Source organism: Myiozetetes cayanensis, unplaced genomic scaffold, assembly GCF_022539395.1.
Source record: "Myiozetetes cayanensis isolate MyiCay16 unplaced genomic scaffold, myiCay2020 scf21, whole genome shotgun sequence".
NCBI lineage: Eukaryota > Metazoa > Chordata > Aves > Passeriformes > Tyrannidae > Myiozetetes > Myiozetetes cayanensis.
This window is the reverse complement of record NW_026087423.1, coordinates 3,071,394-3,095,835: the sequence shown is the minus strand read 5'-3', so window position 1 is coordinate 3,095,835 and position 24,442 is coordinate 3,071,394. Positions and strand designations below refer to the sequence as shown.

Genomic DNA, 24,442 nt, shown 5'->3' with positions numbered 1-24,442 from the left:
CTGCCTGGCTCACTCCCCTCACCAGCCACAGATGGATTTCCTACTACTCAGATTCCTAGTTCTCCAGTGCAGCTGGAATCAGCCACTGGGATGAAAAGGGATCAAAAGGGGAGGCAAACACTGAGCCTGTGCCAGCAGAAAACTGGGCACTGCCTCACACCCCCCAAACACAGCAGCAATAAAGAACCAGCCAGGTCCCTCTGTGCATCTTTCCATCAACTGCCTTAAGTTTCCTTAGGAAAAGATGACTTCAAAACCCAGAAATAAAGCCTGAACAACTGTGGAGTGAGGCAGAGGTGAATTTTGAGCAGAGCCATGGGCACAGCTCGTGGTGCAGGGAGAGGAACCAGGCTCCTGGGGGGCTCGCTGCACCCCAGGCTGCCCAGCCAGCGGGTCCTCAAGGATGAAAGCTGAGCAGAGGGAAGTTTGAATGAGGATCAATACAGGACTAACAAAGAAACTCCATGTACTGTGTTATATGGGAGGTCAGACTGGAATGGATGATCTAATAGTCCCTTGTGATCCTGGATCAATGAATCCTGTCTAAAAACATAAACACAGGCTATGCTGGCTCACCCCTCCTCTCTCCTTCATCTCTGCTCACAGTCTTGAAAATCTGGAGTCTTGGGGAGTCAGTGGAGCCACGTGGTCCCTTCCCTTCAGCAATAACATTCCATGGTTTGTGCCTACAGCCACGCTCTTCCAGATATTGCTCAAATCACCAGGAACCAGCAGCAGGACTAAATCCGCCCTGCTCCAGTGCTGGGAGCGCCCACAGAGCAGCTCACAGCAGGAACAGGGACCCTCTTCTGCCCAGTGCACCAGAGCTCATGCCTGAGCCAGCTTGCTCTGCAACCTCTAGCAAAGGGTAAGAGCAGGATATTATCAGACAGGTTACAATCCCCTTGTTCCTGCTGCAAGTATGGAACGTAAACACACAGGAAAGCTTTAAAAAAATAAATGAACTAGACCAATTCACAACTCCTGATCTTCTGGTACACTCACTATGAAAGCACCAGGATAAGGCTGCTCATGAAAGGGGTCTCAAAACACACAGAGGAATCGATGAACACAAGCCTCAAGCAGTTTACACATCAGTAACAGCCACAAAATCCAAAACTCCCCTAAAACCAAGGTAGTGGTGAAGATGGGACATGTACAGAGATTTTCTGATGTGTTGATGTCGGGTTAAAACTATCCTTTCTCACCTTGCTGCTGACAAACCTGAAAAATAAGCTCCTGTCCTTCTATATTACAAGAATTTTTATCCATTTTATCAGCTGCACCAAACTTATCCCCACCATGGCCTAGAATGGGGTTTCTGTCACACAACCTCCAGTGGTTGCCCATGTGGCGGTTTCAGCCTCAGTGTAGCTTTGCTGGGAATGGTAACAGCCTGTTCCAAATCTGGGATAAGCCTCAGCAGGACAGAGCCTCCAAACTCCCTTCCTCACCTGTTCCAGGACCTGTCTGGGAAGGTGGAGCTCACCTTGGCATCCTGCTTGGTGACGAAATCCACAAACCCGAAGCCTCGGTGGGATCCCGATCCTGCCATTTTCTTGGGCAGCCGGACAGTCTTCAGCTCTCCAAAAGTGCTGTGAATCAGAGAGGGAAAGAAAAAGACAGTGTGAGATCAAGGGAAGAACCATCATTTTATCACAAACCTCACCAGTGCTGGTTGCAGACTCACGTTGCTGTGGGCTCGGGTGAGTCTGGGTCCAGGTGTCCTGCAGCCACTCTGCTTCCCTGTAAACCCCATGTCCAAAGCACCTACTAACAGCTAAAAACTCAGCCTGGATTTCAAGGATCATCCTTACTGGTCACAAACCTTAAAAAACCAAAAATCTTCTTTTATATAACTACTATGCTTCTCCTCACTTCAGGAGATCCAGCCTGCATGCCGTGCCCTGTTCAGGGTGGGCAAAGAGCATCTCCAGGTTACCAGGAGATAGGGCTGCTCCAAATTCCCACCAAAACAGATTTATTTGCACTTCTGGAGAAGGGCTGGAGTGCATAGGATACGGGCATGAGACAGAGAACAGCCCCACATGGGCTTAATCTCTTTCCAGAGTAACTCCTCTATCCCCAGAAGTGTCTGGGGAGACAAAGGTTTAATCCCTCTGCTCCATGGATGCTGGGCATCAGTTTTAAGATTGGATATCCTTGTTCTAACACTTCACTCAGGTACCAGCCTCTCCCATCCAGTCCCTGGGCTGGAATAAACTGGTTTTATTTAAGCTTGCTGAATATACAAAAGGAAACAGGCAAATCCAGCAGACCCAAGTCCTGCACAACAACCTCCAGATCCAACAGCACTTCAGTCATTCTGAGTGTCAATGGAAAGCCAGGAATGGGGAGATAAAGGAGTTCCTGTTGTGGGGTAGAGCTGGCAGCACCTGTGCTCAGCAGGAACCTTGTCCCAACATTCCAGTCCCCAGAGAAGAACTTGTGTCTTGAGCACTCAGCCATCCCACCAGGCATCCCACCTTGCCCAAAAAGCCTGTCAACAGCCCCAAAGGCAGTGCTTGCTGGACACTCCTCTCCAGTGCCATCCCCTGGAGAAATTCCAGGACAAAGCCAATGCTTTCTCTGCCGTCGAGCTCCCGCTTCCCCTTCTCCTCCCCTCCCCATACACCCATTTATCAAACACATATGCACAAACTACAGGCAATAAATATTTAATGTGGCCCAGGTCTGAAGAGATGTGTTATTTTATTTGAAAATCTACACACAGGCGTGCATACACAAAAGGAGCCTGGGATACAGCAGTGCCAAAGAGCACCTGGGAATAAACACAGTAAAGGCCATAAACGCTCTCGTGAAATGATATAAGCTAAATCCTGGGAGTTAACCTGGTGCACTGGCAGCATGACCAGGCATTCATCCACCCAATTTCCTTAGGCAACGTGGTGTGTAAATGTACCATTATGAAGCCTAGAAATGAATCTGCACGTCTCCTGCTCGGTGCTTTCCCTCCCTCTCTCCCTCCTGCTCCCTCCGAGCTGGAGCTGCGCAAACAAACAAACAAACCCCGGCACAGGCGAGGGAGCAGCCTCGGCTGGTGGGGATGCTCTGCTCTGGGAGCACCAGGAGCACCCTGGGGTTTCCAGCAGCAGGAGGGTCCTCCTGCAAGGGGGTGGGGGGTGACAGGGACCCCCAAGGTCGCAGATGTGGCTCCTCTTGCTTGGGGCAGCCCTGGAGCATCTCAAATGCTGCAGTTGGGTTAAGGATGATGCAAGGAGAGAGCTTGTGGTCCAAGAGGTGACCATCTAGCTGGGAAGGATGGGAGGCACGAGCAGGGAAGCTCTTGCTCCGACCTATTTCTGATGTGGAAAACATCATGGGCATTGCCTGAAGGGATCAGAGTGTTCATGAAAGGAACATGAACACAGTGCTTGGTCAAAGGGAAGCCTCAGACAACACTCACTCTGTGTGCTAAAACACCGCATGACCCTTTGACACCCAACACACAGGGTGGGCAAGGAGGTGCCCACAGGAGCAAGACCCCAAGGCTGAGGGTCCCAGGGAAGCTGTGCTAACCCACATCAGCCTGGGCAGAGGTGGGAGAAGTTGGCTCTTCCTTCCTCCCTGGTCCAAGCCACCCACGCTGGGAGATGTGGAGGTGGTGGGGATCTGATCCAGAGCTGGGCTGGCCACGAGCATCTCCTGGGGCAGACAGCTCAGGGGAAGGACAGTGGTACCCAGCACAGAGAGATGGATCTGGGGAACAGGCAAAGGGGGGGGGGTGAGGAAAGCTGAGGGGCACAGTGGAGACAGGGCTGACCCCACTGGGGTTGTGGAGCAGAACGTTGTCCCCCCCACTGCGGCGCTAATTAGAAACCACAACACAGCAATTACCATCCCGGGAGCTGCGAATGAAGTGGAGAGCTCCGGCCTTTAATGTTCTCCTCTCTGGTGCCAGGCAGAGACTCACACCTCTCTTTTCCAATTATTTCCTCTGGTTTTGGGGGGAGAGAGGCAGAGGGAACCCAATTACCCCCCGCAGTGCTCAGGGAAAGCCAGGTGCTGACGTGTTTGTTCCCACTCCAGCTGCATCCGTGCCGCAGCCTTCCAGCTCCGGGATGGCTGTGCGTGGATCACGCCACACTCAAAGGCACAGGAGTGGGGATGGCAGAAGGAAAAGGGATGGAGCACATCATCCAAATAAAGCCAGAGCACAGTGAAACAGGAGGGAAGAAGGCAGCTCTTCCATAAGACCCCACTGAGCTGCTTGAAAACACGTCCTCTCAGGGGTTGGGATGGCTGGGGAGGCAGGGGGATCACAGCAGCTCAGCCCTGGTGTCACTGCCAGCTCCTTCCCTTTCCAGCACAGAGCTCCAAGGGGCACAGACAGAGGGAGAAAACCCACACAGCCCCTGGGTGGGGATTCCTCTGGGAGCTGATGTGTCTTTCCTGTCAAACCAAACAGAGACCAGAAAGTGCTGGCACCAAACCCTGCTGCTGGTGTGGAGCACAGCACCATGCCAGGCTCCTCACCCCAAGCACCATGGTTTACAGGGAACCTCCTGGAGTCAGTGGGAGAGTGAAACCTGAGTGCTTTCTGGATTTGTACTCACCAGCACTCCCAGTGCTCCTGAGCCCCTGCACCAGGGCTGATGGATCTGGTGGTCATGGGAGCAAAGCCCTTTCCATCTTGAGACATTGTCTTGTTTACAGGCAGCCTGGTTTAACTTTGCAGAAGATCCTAACCTCCTTCCTGGGTGAATCCTGTCCCCATTAGACCCACTGGGGCTGGATTTCTGGCAGGACACTCCCACAGTTCCTGGTGGCACCACACCAGGCTCACTCTCACCTGTAATGAGTGCAGCCCAGGTGGGCGGCAAAACCAAGTCTCTTGTATGAATGACCTCCCCATGTTGCTGCTCCCAATTAATATGGGCAGGTTTGGGGCAGGGGGAGGGGGCAAAAGCAAAGAATTTTGCCACAGAGGTGGCAGGACTGCAAAGCCCCTGGTGACATGCCATGCACACAGCTGCTCCATTACCTCCTTCCCCACATAGCATGAAAAACGGTGTCCAAACAGCTGCTCTCTGAATTCCCAAGTGGGGTCAGGGCCTCAAGGGGAGGGCAGAGGTGTGGGGTGGGTCTGGGGACGGGGCTCTGCCTGGGCTCCCCTCTCCCTGCAGGAATCCTGCCAGCCAGGCTGGCAACTCCGTCCTCGCACCTACGCTCGCTCTCCCAGGCTTGGCACGTTTTCACTCCGTTGGCTGGAAGGGATGACAGCCCTGAGCAAACATTGCAACTACTATTTCCTAAACGAGAACCTTTGTTTTATGCTGATCCAGATTTACTGGGAAACCAATAAAAGCCTGTTCTGGCCCTGGCTGAGCAACGATCTGCAGGGCTGCAGGATAAAGACAGCCACAGCCTCTCCCTCGACTAGGCACCCATTCCAAGCTCAGCAGAGACACAGGATGCTCCAAGAGATGCCAGAAGGGACATCCACTCCCTCCCACCTACAAGGGATCCAGCACTTCTACGTGGCATTGCTGCTTTCCCAACATTTTGGCAGCTCTTCCAGCGGTGCTGCAGCCATCCCGCTTCCCTGGCTGAACAGAGGGAAGAGCAGTAGATTTCTCCTCCATGCTGTAAGATGTACACTGCAAGCTGGCTGCAGGTCAGGGGAACATCACTCCTTGGGATTGTAATTATATCCTTCTGGCACAGGCCAGCTGGGAGGCAAGTCCTTTGCCTGCTAATTATAGGACATTATATTGCTATTAAACAGAGCACATTCCAGCTCGGAGACAACACACTGCTCACTTGGCTTTGCCTGTTCACCAGAAGGTGCCTGCACATCCTTCACCAACACAGCCCAACAGACACAGGACAGAGGAGGACAGGGATACAGGTGGTCTCCAGAAACCCTCTTCCCTCCTATGCCAGCATGACACACAAGTTCCACCCGGCAGCTCCCTCCCCTTCCATCACGGCTCTCCTGCAACAGGCACAGCCCCAAACCCTCTGTGCTTCCACTCCAGGATTGCCAGGCACACCAGTCCTCTTCTGCCACTGACTCCATCACCTCTTTTCACAGCTCCTCCTCTCCCACTGGGTTTTGTTAGAATTTCTGCCTCTGCTCCCAAATCTCTCCTCACCCTTCATCAGACTCCAACGTGTAAGTTTGGCCCCACCACAGCCTCGGGTAGCTGTGACAGCCACTCACACACATGCTCATTCATGGGACAGGTACCTCTGGATCAGGTTAAACACAGAATCATGGAATGGTTTGGGTTGGAAGAAACATTAAAGCTCATCTCATTCCAAACCCCTGGCATGGGTAGGGACACCTTCAACTAGACCAGGTTGCTCAGAGCTCCATCCAACCTGGCCTTGGACACTTCCAGGGATGGGGCAGCCACAGTTTCTCTGGGCAACCTGTGCCAGGGCCTCCCCACCCTCAGAGGGAACAGTTTCTTCCTAAGAAGTTGTGAACATCTCTCCAGCTGGGAAGCAACCCTTCTATTTCAACCCCTTACCTATCTCAAATAGCAGCATTTGAACTACAAGATCCTTAGGTCAGGTCAAGACCTGTCCGTCCCTGACAGGTATTTTCAAATCCCAAACATACAGATGTGTTCATCACTCTTGATCTTGGTGCATCCTAAGCCATGAGTTGAATAAGGACTCTTGGGTTGCCAAGTTCAGTAGGGGAAAGCACAACTGACACCATGAATCCATGCCATGGTTGGAGAGACCAACCAGTGTCCCCTGCCAGAAGAGCAGAACTACTTGGAAAACAAAAAAGTCACCCTTAGGTTTCTGCAGACGTGTACAGGGGTCCCACTGCAGGGGGATCCTAAATGCCCCTTTATATCCCTTCAAGAAAAACAAACCAGCAATAACGTGTTGAAAAACTGAACCTGAAAACCTCTAGCAAGGCTGCCAACCTTCTTGTTGCTTGCCATCTACTGCCACCAGCTCCTCCTCCTCATCTCCTCTTGCTGCCTTCCCATCCCAAGCCCTGCCACTGCCTAAATCCCCCCTCGTGACTGCTGGCAGCCCTAGGACAGAGCTCAGGCCAATGAGCCAGGCAGCGTGACCGCTCATCAGAGATGGCTCTGGGCAGGGATGACGAGTCCAAAAGCGACACAAGTCCTTCCCTTCCCTCCCTGCACAGCCTCAGCCCCAGGAGCAGGCTGCAGCCACACGTCAGCCCAGCAGAATTCACTCAATTGCTTTGCAGTGGTCGCCTTCACTTTATTATTTTTCCCCCCTCGCCCCCAAACAGGACCTTCCTTCCCCCAGAAAATTACGGCAATGCCAGTCTCTGCCTCTGCACCCATTTGCTGATTATAAGGGGGAGAAAAAAAAATATAATAATGGTCCTTTTTCTTTCTTCCTCCTTTAGGAACGCAGGACCCTGGCAAATGGTTTTGCCCCTGGGCTGAGCCATGGCCAGTTCCACCCCCTGCATGAGAGAGTTAATGGAATACGCAGTGGAAGGTCCCTCCCGCCTCCCGCTCCAGGACTTCAGCTGACTCCAGTACAGCTAATCCCATTACAAGAAAATAACGTGGATAATTCAAGCTAATGAAATCGTTACAAGAATGTGGACAGCCAGGGGTGGACATTCAGAGCCAATTTAACACTCCTTGGTGTTGTTATCCCCAGCACAGGAAATACCTGAAAGGAGGAAGGGAAAGGAAAGAGGGAGGAAAAAAGCCTTCCTCTCTTGTTAGTTTAAATCCTGTTAGAGAGTTCAGGAATTAATCTGCCACCTATCTCCCCTATTACCATCATCATCATCATCATCATCAATAATGTCTCCTGGGTAACCTCTGAAAATCAGCAAATGAAGGCGCAGGAGAGCAAGGCTGGAGCGGAGCCTCTGGATGCACCGAGCCAAGTCCAACTGCCGCTGCCTCCAGCTCCGGAAGAGCCACGGGTGGAGGGACGTGGCAGTGGAGCAGGTGTCCCAGTGGCCCCTAGCCCACAGCTGCATGCATGAAGTGACACCAGGAAGCAGGTGCCCACTGCAGAGCTGCTCCTTCACTCCCGCTCCTCCCGGCACTGGACAGACCTGCTGGATAATCAAACCACCTGCAAAACCCCTAGGAAAAGCCAGCGGGAAAGAGGGGGACAGCCATGTCTGTGCCTTGCTCTTTACGACATGGATCATCAGTTTTTCCAGCTTCCTCTGCTCTTTGCCCAGGAGCATTGGCTTTGTTTGGAGGCCTCTCGATCTGCTGCTGCAGCAAAACCGGGATTCGCCTGATGTGATTCCTCTTTTTCAGTGCCAGCCTTGTGCTGGAGGGAGAAGTGCTGTCATCCTCTCTGGACCCCTTCCTGAGTCCACTTTCCTGGGAAAGACCTGTCCATGCTGCACAGAGCCTCCTGTGGCAGGTCCAAAGCCAGGCTACCCTCCTGGTCACCCACACTGAGGGAAGCCGAGCACCGAGGGCAACTGTCCGAGCTCAGTCACAGCATTTCATCCCAAATCGTTCCTTTTGGCACCAAGCATTTCCAGGCAGGAGCTGCTGGTCATGCTGAATCTCATGGATGCAGTGGGGTACCACCTGAACAAAGCACAGCCCTGCCTGCTTTGGGCTGGAGCTCTGAGAAGCCTCATTGTGACAATATTTCCGAGCTGTTCAAGCCTGTATCCTCAGCTCATGTGGAATAACGAGTGTTCCAATGCATCCTATATTTTCAGCTGGATATGAGTGATTCCCACTTGTCCCTCTCCTGCACTGCTGGGTGATGGCAGGAAAGGGTCACACAGCCCCTCCAGAGGCAGCTGCTTTCCCAGGGTGCTGCAACCTCATATCATCATTCTCCTTCCAAAACACCTGCAGTGCATTCCCTGGAATCTTTAAGTGCTTCACAGGGCAGTGAAATAAGAAAGTGAAGGGATGGGGAGAGATTCCCAAATCTTCCCAGAGACAGGGGTCTCTCTGAAACAAGGTTTCTCAAACAGGAGTCCTATGTAAAAGGCCCACAAAAATCAGGAATGGCATTTTCAAATCAGGAGTCTCTCCAGGATTGGTGATGCCCATCAGGTCTGGATAAGGCACAAAGGAGCACTAAGGGATGCTGCAGCTGCCTAAGGAGCTCAGTAGCCAGCAATGATGCTGGGGAGAAAATGGGGAGATCCCGAGGCCCCTTTCCAGCCTCTGCTCTCTATACAGGTGACCTTGGAATATCTCACCTCTCCCATTTTTCCAGCTCGCTGCCTGCAAATCCACAGCTGCTGCCCACCCACCTCACACACACACATACAACACTTCAATCAATCCATGAAGGCAGCAGAGAGATTTATGATTTTTTTAGAAAAAATCCTGTGCAACATGAATTTGGTACAAGAGAGAAAGCAAAAGCCTCATGGCAAAAGCAGCAGGAAAGCTGGAAGTGCTGCAAATGGGTAAACTGGTCTTGTAAGAGAGAGAAGTCACCCAGGGATTTCTCTTTGCTGGGAGAACTGGAGCCAGAGAAAGGCCCACAGGAAGCACGTTGCTGAGGGCTGTGGTGGTGGGACATGGGTGTCCAGCCTGGGTGGCCATCCCTTCCCTGTCATAGACTCATGGAATGGTTTGGGTTGGAAGGGACCTTAAAGATCATCCAGTTCCATCCCCTGCTGTGGGCAGGGACACCTTCCACCAGCCCAGGTTGCTCCAAGCCCCATCCAACCTGGCCTTGAACACTTCCAGGGATGGGGCAGCCACAGCTTCTCTGGGCAACCTGTGCCAGGGCCTCCTCACCCTCCCATGGAAGGATTCCTTCCCAATATCCCATCTAACCCAGCCCTCTGTTAGTGTGAAGTCACTCTGTCCCATGTGGAGTATCTCTCATTTGCCATAGAATGGAATTTTCCACCTTTCTGCCACTGCAGTGCAAATAAAACCCTTCCCCATCTCTCTATTTCCACCAGGCTTGTAGGAATCCTACACCAGCCCAATTCCCACCTTGAACCCCCCAAAATTTGGCTGCAAGTGACCAATGCTTTCCAAAAGCAGCCCTGCCCCTTGCAGAGGAGAGGGAGCGGGACAGACTCCCTGGGACGTGCCCGGCTCCGTCCCCTGTCTCTGGGACACTCTCTCTAATTGCATCCAGACGGTGCTTTCGGCACACCTGTCACAGCAACTGTTCATCTTGCCAGCAACTTCAAGAGCATCATTTGCAGAGTTTGCTGGGAAGAAAAGCCAATTAGCATGTCACTGGTGAGGCACAAAGATCCTCCAGCTTTATCTCTGCCGTGGCTGCTCCAAGGACCCTTCGGTGCTAATCCCCTCTGTGGCTCATCCACTTGGAAATACAAGGCTGTGCTTTTGCCCTTAAGAGACCCAAAAGCAAAGTGGGGTGGTGTGATTTAAAGCCTCACAGCAGCCTCTCCCTGATGTGCCTCCCACACTCCATGGAATAACAACAGCAGTGCTGGTCCCAGCTCCAGCAAATGGAAGGCCACAAGATCCACCCAGAAACAAGCCCTGGGGAAGCTGGTCCAGCTTTTGGATTGCCCTTGCTTCCCATACCTGTCTGCAGACAGCTTAGCAAAGTTTAACTGTCTTTGAATTCATCTGAATTTTTGGCACAGATCTTCAAAAATTATTTAGATGCTCAACACCACAACCATTGCCATTGTCAGAGACTATGTGGACATGGATGTGCTTCTTCCAAGGAGCTGTGAATTTACCCACAAGACTCCTGTTAATATCAAATCCCATTTTGATATTGGACCTCGGTAGGAGCCTCCCTTGCAACTCACAGCAAAGTGGGATCAGAAACACAACAGCTTTGGCCTCAGACCAAGAGGCAGCCGTGGGACCTTCCCTCTCCTCAGGATGCAGGACCAGAAGGCAGTAGCTGCTTCCTGTTGCTTAAATGGCTTGTTTAAAAACATAGCAAAACATTTTACCCCTTCTCGATTTATTTTCCTTAACAGTTGCTTGTGAGGGACCTTATCAAAAGCTTTCTGAAATTCCAAGTAAATTAGTCATTAGGCAGGTTTTCAGAACAGTAATTAGGCCACTCCATGCCCCTGATGTATTATTTACCTGAGAAGATATACATAATTAGGGCTCTTCTTTATAACTGGTATTACAGGCACTAAATTCTACTCCAGTCTATCGTGTAATTACGCAATTAGGCTGCACGCTAAACAGAGAGAAACCAATCCTGAAAACCAAGCAAAAAGGATAAAAAAAAAAAAAAACCACAACAGTAATTATTATTTTTTTAAATCCTCCATCACCAGCACAGCAGCAAGCCTTAAAATTTTAATATCCCACCACTTAAGTCATTTCTAACCAGGTGCTGCAACCAGGTTTGGTTTTTTAATTTTGCTGCATTTAATCCTACTTTGCAAGGTTGGTTCCTTAAAGAGATTTGCTTTAAAGGCTGGTGTTAAAAGGGGCCTTTCTCTTCCCTGGACAGCACAGATTTGTGGTGCTGGAGGATGTGGCAGTGTTGCCTTGCAGCCTCCCTTCCCTCCTCAGCCCCCCGCTCCTCCCAATCCGTGATTATTTTTCCACAGCTCCCCGGCTCGTGGAGGCAGACAGGTACAGTTGCTATGGTGTGACTGTCACAGCAATTTAGCCCTACAGAGCCAGGTTCCTAGGCTGGAATTTCATGGGGCAGCGTGGCAAAAGGAAAGGTGGGGACGGCAGGGGGAGGAGACCCAGCCCTGGAGCCCTTGAAGCAGGAGGTGGGACATGCAGAGAACCACCCAGCAGGCTCCCCACGCTTTTTGGATGGAGGGATGGGCTCAGTCATCTCCTGATTTGTTCCATCTTTCTCCTGGTCCAACTACAAAGTGAGATTTCAGCTCTTCTGAAGGTCAATTCCTACCTGTGTTGCTCACGGGCAGAGTCACATCTGTTCACATCTATCCTGCTTTGTTTCCTGGTCCTCTATCCTTGCTGATAGAAGAGTGTCTACCATTGGGGTGAGGAGATCTTTTTAATCTACCTATTTTTATGAACCTCTTTTAGAGCTGGGGACACTCAGGAAAAACTCCCAGGACTCGCTGAGCATGCTGACACCTCCCACATGAGACACCTGCCTATTATCCTCATTTATTTCCATGCTTTAAAGACAACAATGATTCACTATTTAGTTAAAGCACAAACAGATTTCCTTCTGAAACTTTCCATCTCAATGCTCACAACTTCCAAGCCAGTTCCCAAGGCACAGGGGAAGGTGCAGAGCTGGCACAGGGAGCATCATAAGCTTCAGGAAGCCCCAGATTTAAACAGCACTGCTGGACTTGAACTCTGAAAGGGAGCTGGGAGTTAAAAAGTCAGCCCAAAAGAGTCTGAGTTGGTGACTCAGAGGATTTAAAGATAACTCCTGGTGGATATGTGTGACTGAAGAGGTCATCCCAAACCCAGAAAGAGGTTGAAAATCCCACTCTAATATTATTCAGGTTTTGCTGCTGCTTCTCTCCTCTTTTGCCACCTCGCAGAGCTCTGAGCTGGTCCTGGTCACAGTAGGGCTCTCCTCCCCATTGCTGCCTTGGGCCAGCCCTGCCTGGGCCCTGGCCACTCTCACATTCTCTGATTTCATCTAACCAATGGTTCTCTTCTTAATCCTATTGTAATTACTAATTTTTTTTTCCAGGGGAGACAAAAGACATTCAAGTCTGTTGGAGAAAGGACCAACTCTATCAGGAGAACTGAAAATGGATGTCTTCCCCCACCTCCACAGACCACACCAGGACCAAACCACCCTCCCATGCCAGCTCTGCCTGAGATGTAAAAATGACAGAAGTAATGACCCTTATATCCCAAACCTCATGAAATCTCAATCCTTGCATGGACTTCAACCAGAGCCTCCAATGCCTGCAAAGCCTTTTGCAGAGCTCACACTCATAAGCCACAATTCTCCCCACACACAGCACCTTGCAGGACCAGGGTTTAGGAGCCACCAAGTCACTGCCCTAATCACCAGCAGGTCAGGATTTCAAAGGAACCCGCAGCTCCAACAGCGCTGAGATTTGGGGATTTATCTCTCCTGGGCTCTTTTGAAAATCCTGATCAGAGTGCAGCTCTGGTCAAAAATAAGTTACGCTAAAAATAGCGCTCACAGGAGGGTCTGGTGCAAATCGCTGCTCCTGTAGGATTCCTATGAGTCAGCTTGTTTCAAAGACAAGAGGAAATTTGTACAACTAGTAAAGCAGGAAACACAGAAGGAGGATTTAGCCATGCCTCATGGACCCACAAAGGTGTACCCACAGCATCCTTTGGAGAAGGCAGCCTTGCTGTTAAGATATCAGCTGCATCAGCCCCAAATATATATATACCTCATATCCAACTGTAGAACCTCCTGCACTGAGTTAGAGAAGAATAAATATAGAAGCAATGAGATATTTATAGGCAGACAGCTATTTTAACATAGCTCTGCTTTAAAGAGAATCCTTATTTAAGTCTTTTCCTTGTAAAGCTGCAGGATGACTTAGAAAAATAACCTGATTAATTATTTTCATCAGAAGAACAGAGAAACACGTAGGGAAGATCAAATGCACGCAAATGCACCGGGAACGCGGGAGCTGTTCTGGTGACTCAGACACAACGAGGATGGTGAGATCTCCTGAGGGCAGAGCTGTCTCTGAAGAGCCCAGGCTGACCACATCTGACGTCTGCCAGGCATCAGAACAACAAAGTGAGACCCAGGCACAGAGCAGCTTGTTGGTGAGGCAGGGCAGGAGAGAGATTTCACAGAATCTAAGAACAGTTAGGGTTGGAAGGGACCTCTGGAGATCACCTAGCCCAACTCCCCTGCCAAGGCAGGGTCACCTGGAGCAGCCTATTTGCACCACCACAACCAGCAAAGAGAGGCAGAGCTCAGGCATAGAGAGAGCCACTCACCTCTCCCCTGAAGGGAGATGTCCAGAGGTGGGACAAACCTCCCTGCACTGTCATAGAATCAGAATGGTTGGGGTTGAGAGCGACCTTTAAAAATCATCTAACTCAACTCCCCTGCCATGAGCAGGGACACCTTCCACTAGACCAGGTTCTTCAGAGCCCTGTCCACCCAACCTTGAATGCTTGAATGAAAAGGGAGGGAGCATCCACAGCTTCTCTGGGCAATCCGTGCCAGTGCCTCACCACCCTTCCTGGAAAAAACTTCTTCCTTTTATGTGATCTAAATGGACCCTCCTTCAGCTTCAAACCATTACCCTTGTCCTCGCTCAGAATCATCTGTATCAGTACACAAACACGGGCAGCCCCGAGCCCTGTTGATACAACCTTGCTAATTTAATAAACGGATTTTGACGAGGAGAAGCATTTGCTTCAGTGCTCCCCATCCCCCTGCCCCAGCCCTGACCGCCCCCTCCCAACTCAGAGCCTCTCCCATAAATTAAACCATCCAACAAATGCACAGCCTGAGCGTTTTACAGCTCTGCTCTCTGGGGGGAGGCAGAAAGATGCAAATAAAGGCAGAGCTGGGCAGGACAGGTCAAAGGCAGAGCTGAACGCTGAGCAGGGGTCTGCATGGCAGGGTGTGAGCTCTGCCCATCATCCCCCTTCCAGTGCTCCCTCAAAACCTCTGGGAAGGCTCATCACAGCGCCCTGGGTGTTCACAATCGATGTCTTCAGGAGCAGACACTTGTACCTGGCTGACAGATGCTGTCAGAGCCATGTGGCAGCTGCAGGCTGAGAAGGGGAACGTGAGGCAGAAATGAGGGGCTCCAGAGGAGGAAGAGAAACCACATCGTTCTGCATCTGCTGGCAACGTCTCACCAGCCAACCTGAACAAGCTGCAATGCACCCATGGATGCTGGGAGGGGAGAAGAGGGGCTATGACACACCTAAAAATCACCTGCTGGGGTCCAAAAGGGTCAGAGTTTGCCCTCTCCTGAGGGGGCATTTCCAACAGCAAGGAATACCCAAGCAGGGACACCCAGCTTGCAGGAAGGTGGGATCTTACCTTTCCTTGCTATGAGGCTTCCTGGCCAGGGGCTTTCAACAGATGATCCTAATTTTTACAGGCTAAACAACTCTTCAAGCTGGTACACAAGCTGCCATGCCCATACTGAAGGAGTAAAACACGAGAGCAGGTAAGAACGCCTGGAGAAGAGATGCTTGGCTTGAACAGAGGAACTTGCCAAGTTAAGAGCTTTCCTCTGATTCTTCCATGGATATCAAGCAACAGGGCTCAGGAAAGCACCTCCCACCATCACCTGTCTGACTCGGAATGGCCACAACACCTCACATACCTCCTAGAGGGAACATCTCTGCTTCGAGTGGAAGATCCCCTATGTGGGAAAGGGTAAAAGCATCACATGGGCTGATCACACACACTGTGCCAGCTGACAGCTGGGGCAGTGCTTTAGCCCTACAAAAGGAGGTTCAAAGAGCTTTCCTGCATCACTCTCTGCTCCTAAGGTCAGTGCCAAGGTGCGGGAAGTGCAGCGTGGAGATGCTGATGTTCCCAAGGGATGTGTCTATGTAGGAGGAGCCTGCTTTCAATTCACACATCAGAGGATGGCCTTTTCGGGCAAGATGGGACCTCAGAAAGGAATCAAGAGGCAGAAAAGCATGAGCACAGTTGATTAAAGAAATGGAGCAATGCCTGGATTCCTAGATTCCCTAATGTTTCCAAAGCAATGATTGATAAGTCCCAGCACACAGCTGGAGCTACCAGAGGCTGCTGCTCTCATCCTCCACTCCCAAGGGCCCAGAGCTCTGTGGGCACGAGTGCCACAGATCCCTTGGGTCTCATGAATGTCTTCTTCCCCAGAGGCAGGGAACCCCTCTCCCAAGGTTTATTCCCAAGTTTTTTTACTCTCAAACAGCCCAGGCCATCAGCTCTCTGCTGTGGGAGAGCTGTGTCTCTTAATGTGCCACTTCCTTCCCAGCTCTGCAAACACAGGGAGCCCCGAGTTGTTGCTCTGGATTTTGCCAAGTGCTCCAAGAAGCGTGGCCACAGGGTACAGGATGGAAGAAAAGGGGAGGGGATGCTCCTTCCAGCTCCAAAACACAAAAAAATACAAGCACACACATGAGAAAAAAAAAAAAAAAAAAGGGAGTCAGGTTCTAGGGATAACAATAATAAAAATGGCTGGGGACAGAGAGAAATGCCTGCAGCCAGAGAGTGAGTTTCCAGCTGGGATGGGCTTGGGAATGCTAAGCTTGTGTGGGAGCTGTCAGAGTCCCAGCTGACAGCAAGAAGTCCCTGCAGAGGTGACAGCTGTGGCAGACACAGCAAGCAAACAGCCAAAGAGGGGGAGAATGGGAGAAATGAGAGAGGAGGCAGTGGCAGCTCGATCTCTGCAGGCAGAGCCGGGCCATGCTCACTGGTATTAAAAAACAGAAAGGGAGGCAACTGGTTAAAGACCAACTTTCAAGCAGCACCCTTGCTGCCCACAGGTAGGGCAGGGCAGGCTGGCAGCTCCCCTGCCTCCCTCCTTCCCTCCTCCAGACTTCCCTGCTGCAGCAGACCTAATTTCATGGGGTTTTTGCACAAGCAGCGGGGTGGAAAATGATCCTCGAGAGGCAGCGCACGGCGGTTCCCCAGATCCCCCTGCAAGGTGAGCACAGCCCCAGCTCAATGCCAGCCCCTCTGGGTCGGTACCTCAGTGAGGAGAGAGGCCACCAATGAGCTTTGCAAAGCACACCCGTGGTGAGGAGGGGGGACCTGCACTCCCCCCATCCCCGTCACCCTCCCGGATGCTGACGAGGGAGACAGCGCAGTCCTGCGTGACAGCGTGAAATTAATATGATTTTGGGGGAAGCTGGCAGTGAGTAATGAGCATCTGAAATACCTTATCCCCACCCCCTCGCCCCCAGACTCTTTTAACCCTTCAGGTGCTGTCATGGCAGTGGGATCAAAGGGTGTAAAGAGTAGGAGCTGGGTTAAAGAGAACCAAAGAGGGGTCACGCAGCCCCTCCCCCTCAACAACTGAATTTGCAAGGCAAGTTTTGGCACAAATCCTGCCAGTGCTGCTTGTGGTCAAGTCCAGCCTGTCGAGGAGCTGAGATTGGCACTCCTGGGCTTGGAAAAGTCATCGTTGTTGCTTTTCCATGCGAGTTTCCACAAGGAAATTAAAAAAAAAAAAGATGGGGGGGCTGAAGAGGGACCAAATCTGTCCTCCAAACATCCTTGGGCAAGGCCCAGAGAGCACCCATGAGGGGGAGAGCCTGATGTGCACGGACCACTGATGGGCAGCAGAACAGAAGCAGAACAAAGAAGGGTGGCTTTCCCAGGGTCAGCTTCCCTGGCATCTGATAAATGGGAACTTGGTCAGAAAAAATGTCTCATCTTCAAGGGCAGTTTATGTGAACTCCTGGATGCCTGATAAGGGTCAAGGTCATAACAGCACCTCCTGGAGAGGGCAAGGCTCAGGAGCTTCTTCCCGTGCTTAATTGTAGCAAGCTCTCAAATTTAAGGTCTCCTGTCCTCTGCCAGATGCCTGGAAGTGCTCAGGATACTGCTGGGGGAGGAGGGAAGAGAGGTGAGAAGACAGATGGTCATCCTGCTCTGCCTTAGCTTGGTTTCTTCAGGAAAAACAACGTGCAGGCAGAACTGCTCCTGGTGCCACCAGCTGCAGAAGCCAACTGGGTCCAAAGGCCTTTGGCACAGGGGCTGCCCCAGGGGAGGTGAGAGACTGTGGCAATGGAAGGTCCTTAATTGCAATCATATCCCAAGGCTGAAAATCCACTGGATGACAAGAGGGGGAAAGGCTGCAGCAGGCTTGAGGTTAAAAAAAAAATAATGATGCAAACAGATGCAAATAAAGGACACGATGTCATCCTGAGGAAAAAACTGTGATTCATTAGAGGCTTGTTCAGGACCTTCTGGGGAAGTGAGACTGAAAAATACCCACATGTGAGTGGTAGTGAAAGACAGGGAGGTGGATGGGTCAACAGCACCGTGTGAGAGCTGGAGTTAAGAAATGCAACAGACAGATGAATTTTAAGATCAGGAAAATAATCATCTTGATTGCACCTTGACTTAAAGGCTGAGACACAAGCTCAGTTAGTCCAGTGTAACTTCAACATTATGGATTCTGCAATGGCTGCCAGCCCCAAAAGCAGACTCATTGGCCAACAGGACCAATTTCAAGAGTGAACAAGAACTGGCTACAACATTAGGAAAAAAAAAAAAGATATTTTTCTGTCCTTATACACAGATGCACATGTACTCTTAACAATTCAGACAAAAGGAGACCTTATAATACTTAGAGCACTGAGTGGGTTATTTACAGAAGACAGCACAAGCAGGCTTTGGCTTTTTGCTTCCTGGGAGGAGAAGCAGCCCACGTGTCTGCACACACATGTGCCAGTCCCACTGGGCACCAAAAAAAGACAACAAACCCCGAAGCAAAACCCAAGTTGAATAAGATATCCCAAAGCAGCCCCTTCCCCACCTCCCTGAGCCTCTTTGCACTGATGAGCAGTGGAATCTGTGTGTAAAACTGAGTTCCTTCAGGAGGTTCAGGTGGGTGCCCTGGCAGGAATTGGGAGGAAGCAGCTCAGAAATTCCCTTTCATTTGCATTGGACACCTGGACTGAGCAAGGCAGGCAGCTGAAAACTCCTCAGCAGAGGTTTTAGGTGAGCAGAAAAGGGACCCGTGGGTATGGAATATGTGGAGTGCAGAAGAGAGGGGGAAAAAATAAATACAAAAATCAAGTATGCAATGAATATTCAAACCAGGGAAAGAGATATGCTGAAAAAAATCTTCCTTCTGCTCTTGGGAAGAGCCACCTTTTAAAGCAACCTTGCCAAGATAACACAGAGTTAAATATTTCCTTATCTATGTTAAACACCTTTATGATTCAAACTGAAAAACAGCAGCTGAAAACCTATTTCACTCTCCCCCACCCCATGGCTTGCTTTGGAGAGTGGCCAAATTAAAGTGGCCAGTCACATTTCTGGTCTCTGAATATCAAGAGATATTCAGTGTTGGCACTGCTGTGTTTGGGTTTCCAGCACACAAGGAAAAGACTTGAAGAAAGACCCCAAAAAAAAAAAAAAAAAAGGAAAAAAAGAAAAAAAAGTTTAATTTATGATCTTTGAGAAAGTAAGAGAAATAAATCAGCCCAGCAGAGCCCTTTACTCCCACCTGGAACTCCCAGCTCATGATGCTGGTGCACACACCTGCAACTACTGCCCAGAAAAGCACTTTCATCACCCCATGCAACACTCCCTGGCACCACAATTTGGAGGTGGAAACATGGATTGGTAAATCCTCTGTGCTAAGCCAGGCTTTAAGGATGCACCTGGGCTGGGCTGTGCAGGAGATCCAGGAAAGGAGCAGGGGAAAATGTGTCAGTAAAGAAACATTGTGGAATAGTTTGGGTTGGAAGGAACCTTAAAGATCACCTAACTCCAACCTCCTGCCATGGGCAGGGACACCTCCCACTAGACCAGGCTGCTCCAAGCACTGTCCAACCTGGCCTTGAACACTTCCAGGGTCCCTATCCAGCTCTCTTGGAGCCCCTTTAGGTACTGGAAGGGGCTCTAAGGTCTCCTGAGAGCCTTCTCCTCTCCAGGTTGAGCACCTCAACCTCCCTGGAGCAGAGGAACTCCATCCCTTGGATCAGCTCAGTGACCTCCTCTGGACTCGCTCCAACAAATCCACACCTTGTGTTCCCCTTGCACATCAAAAAGCACTAAAAGCAACCAGTGGGGCCAAGCTTTTCAGCCAGCGAGGAGGCAGCCATCAACCAAACAAGAAAACACAACCAGAGATGCAATTTTTGTAAGAACTTTTAAATAACGTGGGCGGACAGGAACTGCACAGCCCATGGGGCAGAGCCGCCCCAGCGTGCAAAGTTTCAATCCAGAGCAGCATCCTGAGCCCCCCACACCAGACATGCTCCTCCTCAGACACTCAGCAGCCTAGCACAGACCTTGCATTCTAATGAGAAGCTGGAATCCAGCACTAGCACAAGTGCCACATCAGCTGCGGCACCATCGGACACCGTGTGCGTTTCCAGCTCCTGAGGATGGGCCCTGAGCCACCTCAGTGATGCTTCTTCCATGCACACAGCCCTGCAGCGCTCCTGGCATGGGTCTGCACCTTGGAAAGCCACCTTTAAAATGGGAACTAGACATTATTATCCCTGAGGATAGACCACAACAAGGCAGAAGTGCTGCTGGCACAGGAATCCACCCCGTGTGCTGAAGGTGGTTTCGGATGCCAACCACCACCACCCCATTAAGTGTCTGTAACCTCTGGCACTCCATGGCCTGGAGAAGGAGCCTGGGAATGGCTTTGGAGATTTCAAAGGGTGGGTCACTTTTTAAACCACCCATTTGTTTCCTGGAGAACACGACATGGTGATCCCACCCAGCACCAAACCCAGCTCAGAGGCATCATTACTGCTCAAAGGGGGAATGAGACAGTTCTTGCTCCTAATACTGTATCTGACAGGTTTCCACCTCAACATGTGCCTCTAGGTGAGACACACATTCCACAGTCCTCCCAAGTGCTGGCACCAATGTCCTAATTCCCAGGGGAAGCCAGGAAGCTGGGATCCAACACCCTGATGGCCGTATGCAGGGTGTCCACCGATGTCAGCTTCTTCCCTGGGGTCTTTCTGCTTCAACAAGACTCATTTTTGGGCATCCTTTTCATGCACAGGCTTGCAAGCCGGGTACCCCGGTTTGCCTGTTCCTTCTGCCACCCTATTGCATCAGTCCTAGGTCAGATGTCTCCTGGCTTCTCCCAGATGTCATCCACCACCTTTACCTTCCCCTGCTGCAGCTGTGCAGCCCTGTCCTACCCCAGCAGACCCTTACACTACAGGGAGATGCTCGTGGTGACTTCTGCAGCTCTCCCTGCACTCATCTACAACATGGAGAAAATTCTGAGCTGCTAAAAGGAAGCAGCAACGGGTTTCGAGACATTTCCAGCACATGAAGGGTTTTAAAAGTGAAAAGCATCACTGTTCATCCAGAAATCCTGACAGCACTGGACATCCCAGGGCTGTTTGCGTTGAATGTTCTAATTAATTCTGTCCAGCACTTGCTGAACAAACTCACATGTTTATGAAGGGACTAATTTTTTTCCTCCTCTGCCTTTCGCTAGCAAAGATTTCCACAGCTTCAACAGGGCACTGTTACTCTGGGAAGGAGAAATTGTCTCCAGTCATGTAGGCTCCATTACTGGGAGAAAGGTGTGAACAGCAAGCATGTCTGGCAGAAGGATTCATTATACCACCGTGTCCTTTATAATGGGAAATGAAAAGCCCATTCTGATAACTACACTTTATTATAATAGGTCAGAAGAAGTGAAAGGCATCATCTTATAAAATTAACTTCATAAAGGCTGCCTTAAAAAAAAAAAAATAAAAAAAAATCTCTGCCACTTTATCCACTGCATCTCCCTTCAGAGATTTTTCTCCTCCTAGAAGAGACACGACTCCAAAGTCTGTCCCACTGGCTGTCTTCACTTTTAGCCTCCATCAGAGGGAATAGATCTGTTTCCTCCCAATCAATCCCAGGCACTTGTTTTGCCAGATGCAATAAATGCCACGTCTTTGTCAGGACGCAGAAAATAGTCAGCAAAGGAGTTAAAATTAAAAGAGACACCCACCCCCAAAGGTCTTTGCAAGAAGCAGCGTTACTTTCTTAGCAGGAAAGTCAGAATACGGAGATAAATGCACCTGATAACCTGTTCCCTGCCCTGGAATACCCCTCAGTTGCTTTTCTGCTCTCTGCTTCCTTAGTCAAACTGAAGTCCAGTCTCTCAACTGATAATAATTTTGTGATTTAACAGCTTTGTGCAACGTGTTTGACTGCAGTTCCTGCAGGTGAAAGGCAAGGGATGGCCAGAGGGACGATAAAACATCTTCCACACACAGTGCTGGCCCCTGATCTCACTCTGAGTTTGGAGGGTTACCACAGCTAAGTGGCAGGGGAGGGCTGGAAGTGACAGTCATTGCAAATTGAAGAGAAATTATAGATACAGACCAAATGATAAGTTCTCAGATCTAATCTGCATAGAAGAAAAGAAACAACTCCATCCCCAAAACACACTACCTGAGGTGCACCTCCAACAACCGCATCCTTTGGTGGTAAAGCATCAATTGTGCCCAACTCTAAGCAGACTCTGGACCATATCTATCCCTCAGGTTGCCTTTGGTTGGGTAGGAATCTTTTTAAAAGTCTTTTTCTAAATCTAATTGTTCTCCCTTTGAGGAAAATAAAGTGAACATCTCCTCAAAATGTTCTACAAGAGCTTCAAAACAGCCTTATTTTTAATATTAATGTAGTTGGTGCAGACAGGGGGAAGGAGGATGGAAGAGGAGGCTCTGAAACAAACACTTAATTGGAACTTCCAACGAAGGCTGCGTGGATCTAATGTGATAGATTTTTAAAGGAGCCCAATTTTCAGAAATTGCCAGGGCTCCAATCTGTGAAAATGTGGCCTTTCACAGATCTCCAATTCAGCTTGCCACATCTAGAGTTCCTTTTGGGAAAAAAAAAAAAAAAAGAAGAAGAAAAAAAAAAAAGTCTTGCCATAAAAGGCCCACAATTTGGTAGCAAAAATTAGCAGCCCCCATGGGATAGCAATCCCTTTGTCTCTGCTCCCCTAACTATGGCTCTTTGGAAAGAACTAAGGACCATTTATCTTTTGTTATTTTTCCAGGTAGTAAAGATAAGAGTAGAATCTAATAAAGAACAAAAATGGGTGGAAAAAAAACACACCCACAAAAGCTAAATCTTCACACCTAGCCCAGAAGCAGCCCCTCTAATTGAACAGCTCTCTCTCTGAAGAAAATAACACCTACAGGATCTCAGAAAAAATAATAAATAAATCCAAGAGGGTGCAAGAGAGGCAAAAAACACCAGCAGAACGTGGCAAGACACGATCTGAACCAGCATCACACATCCCAGCAAAGCCTCTGGGGCTGGGGTGGAAGGTGGGCAGCACTTAAGGCTGGTGGAACTACAAGACGTTGATTTTGCAGGCAGAGGACTTGAGCTGTTAACCAGAAGCAACCCTGACTCCCCTACAGAGAAAATGAAACACCACTTTCTCCAGCCCAAGAATTAGAACTTGATATCCCCAAAGTCCAAAAGAGTTCCTACAGGCTGTTCTAGGAACACAAACGATGGTGCAGGGCAAGTCTGAGGATTTAAGTGGTGGATCCATAAATAAAAATACCAAAACATCTTAAAGGCAACCAGGAGAGGATTCCCTGAACTGCCAGTGCTGAGCAGCACAGGCACAACAGCTTTAAAAATCCACTACTCAAACTCCCCCCCCAGCTCCCTTGTTTTGCTGTTCTCCAGTGTCATTAACACCTTCTGTGGGGCCATTTGAAAAGCAAGACAGGGTTCCTTGACAAAGCTCAAAACATGGAAATATTGATTTGGGGAAACATATGGAACACACCTGCATTATGTATATTTCTGGAAATATGTGTTGGCACAATGTATGGATTTGGGGTGATACACACACTCCCCTATAGATACATACAGTGTGTGTACACATATCCAGTGTGTGTACATGTAATATACATGTCTGTGCATAATAAATATATGCACACACATACTGTGTGTGTATATATTTATTTATTTATTAATTTTTCTCCTGCCCAGGCAGTTGAAAAAAAGCAAAAAAGCAAGCACAGGAGGAAGCAGGCTGGGGGACAACATCAGCTGCAGGGCTGGAAGGTGGCTCAGGAGCACGTGAAACAATGGAGAAGATGCTCACCCTGCAAAGCCTCCCACCTCCACAGGCCTGGGGCTGTCACCCTGCATGGCAATGCCTGCTGGAGTGGCCTGGTGCTCCCTTGCTGTCCCCAGCCTGGTGGTCCCCAGCCAGGCTTTTCTGGGCAGGCTAAGAGTGCCCCCTGCAGCCCTGCCATCCATTCCACTGCCAAGTGATTGTCTGCAATTTCAAATAAATAACTAGCAAAACACAAAATAAGACAGGCTCCTAAATGCAGAAAGAGCTGAAAAGCTCCAGAGCAAAGGCACCTGATTTAAAATCACAAACAAAGCAATCCAGGAGGATGAAGTGCCTGGCAGTGCTCTGCCATGCCTGGTTTTGGCCTCTCTGAAGGGAAGGAGGGATGGCAGGGGTGGATAGAAGGCTGTGTGTGTGTCTCCCCCCAAGCTGTTGTTTTAAAGAGAAAACCCCCATCTCTGAATATCCCAGGATAAATGCAGGATGTTCCCACGTCGCTCCAAGACCACTGTCACCAGCACATGCAGCTGGAAGTTGCACATTCCTTACAATATTCATCAGACTGTTCCTCTGCCTCTCCTCTCCACAGCACTGAGGTGCCAGAAAAGACAGGAGGGAAAAAAAACCACACCAAAAAACCCCACAGTCTCTACTGGGCTTGTCTGTCCTTGTGATACACATAAAACTCCCAGCTCCTTGAACTTAACCCAGCGCCCCAGAAAGCAAATAGATGCCCCCGGTTTTGTTTGTTCAAGCTTTAGGAAGGTCACCTCTGCAGTCACAGTGTTGGGATTTAAATTAGCAGTGCTCCACGTGCTGAGAAAACTCAGAGCA

General features: G+C 49.9%; 1 protein-coding gene across 1 annotated transcript in view; it reads right to left on the bottom strand.

Moving 5' to 3' along the window:
- RBM19 (RNA binding motif protein 19) overlaps window positions 1–24,442 on the bottom strand; it is a 63,352-nt gene that overhangs the window by 21,109 nt on the left and 17,801 nt on the right. Inside the window, 1 exon segment of the mRNA XM_050318659.1 lies at window positions 1,490–1,595. Coding sequence (XP_050174616.1) covers window positions 1,490–1,595 — 106 coding nt within the window.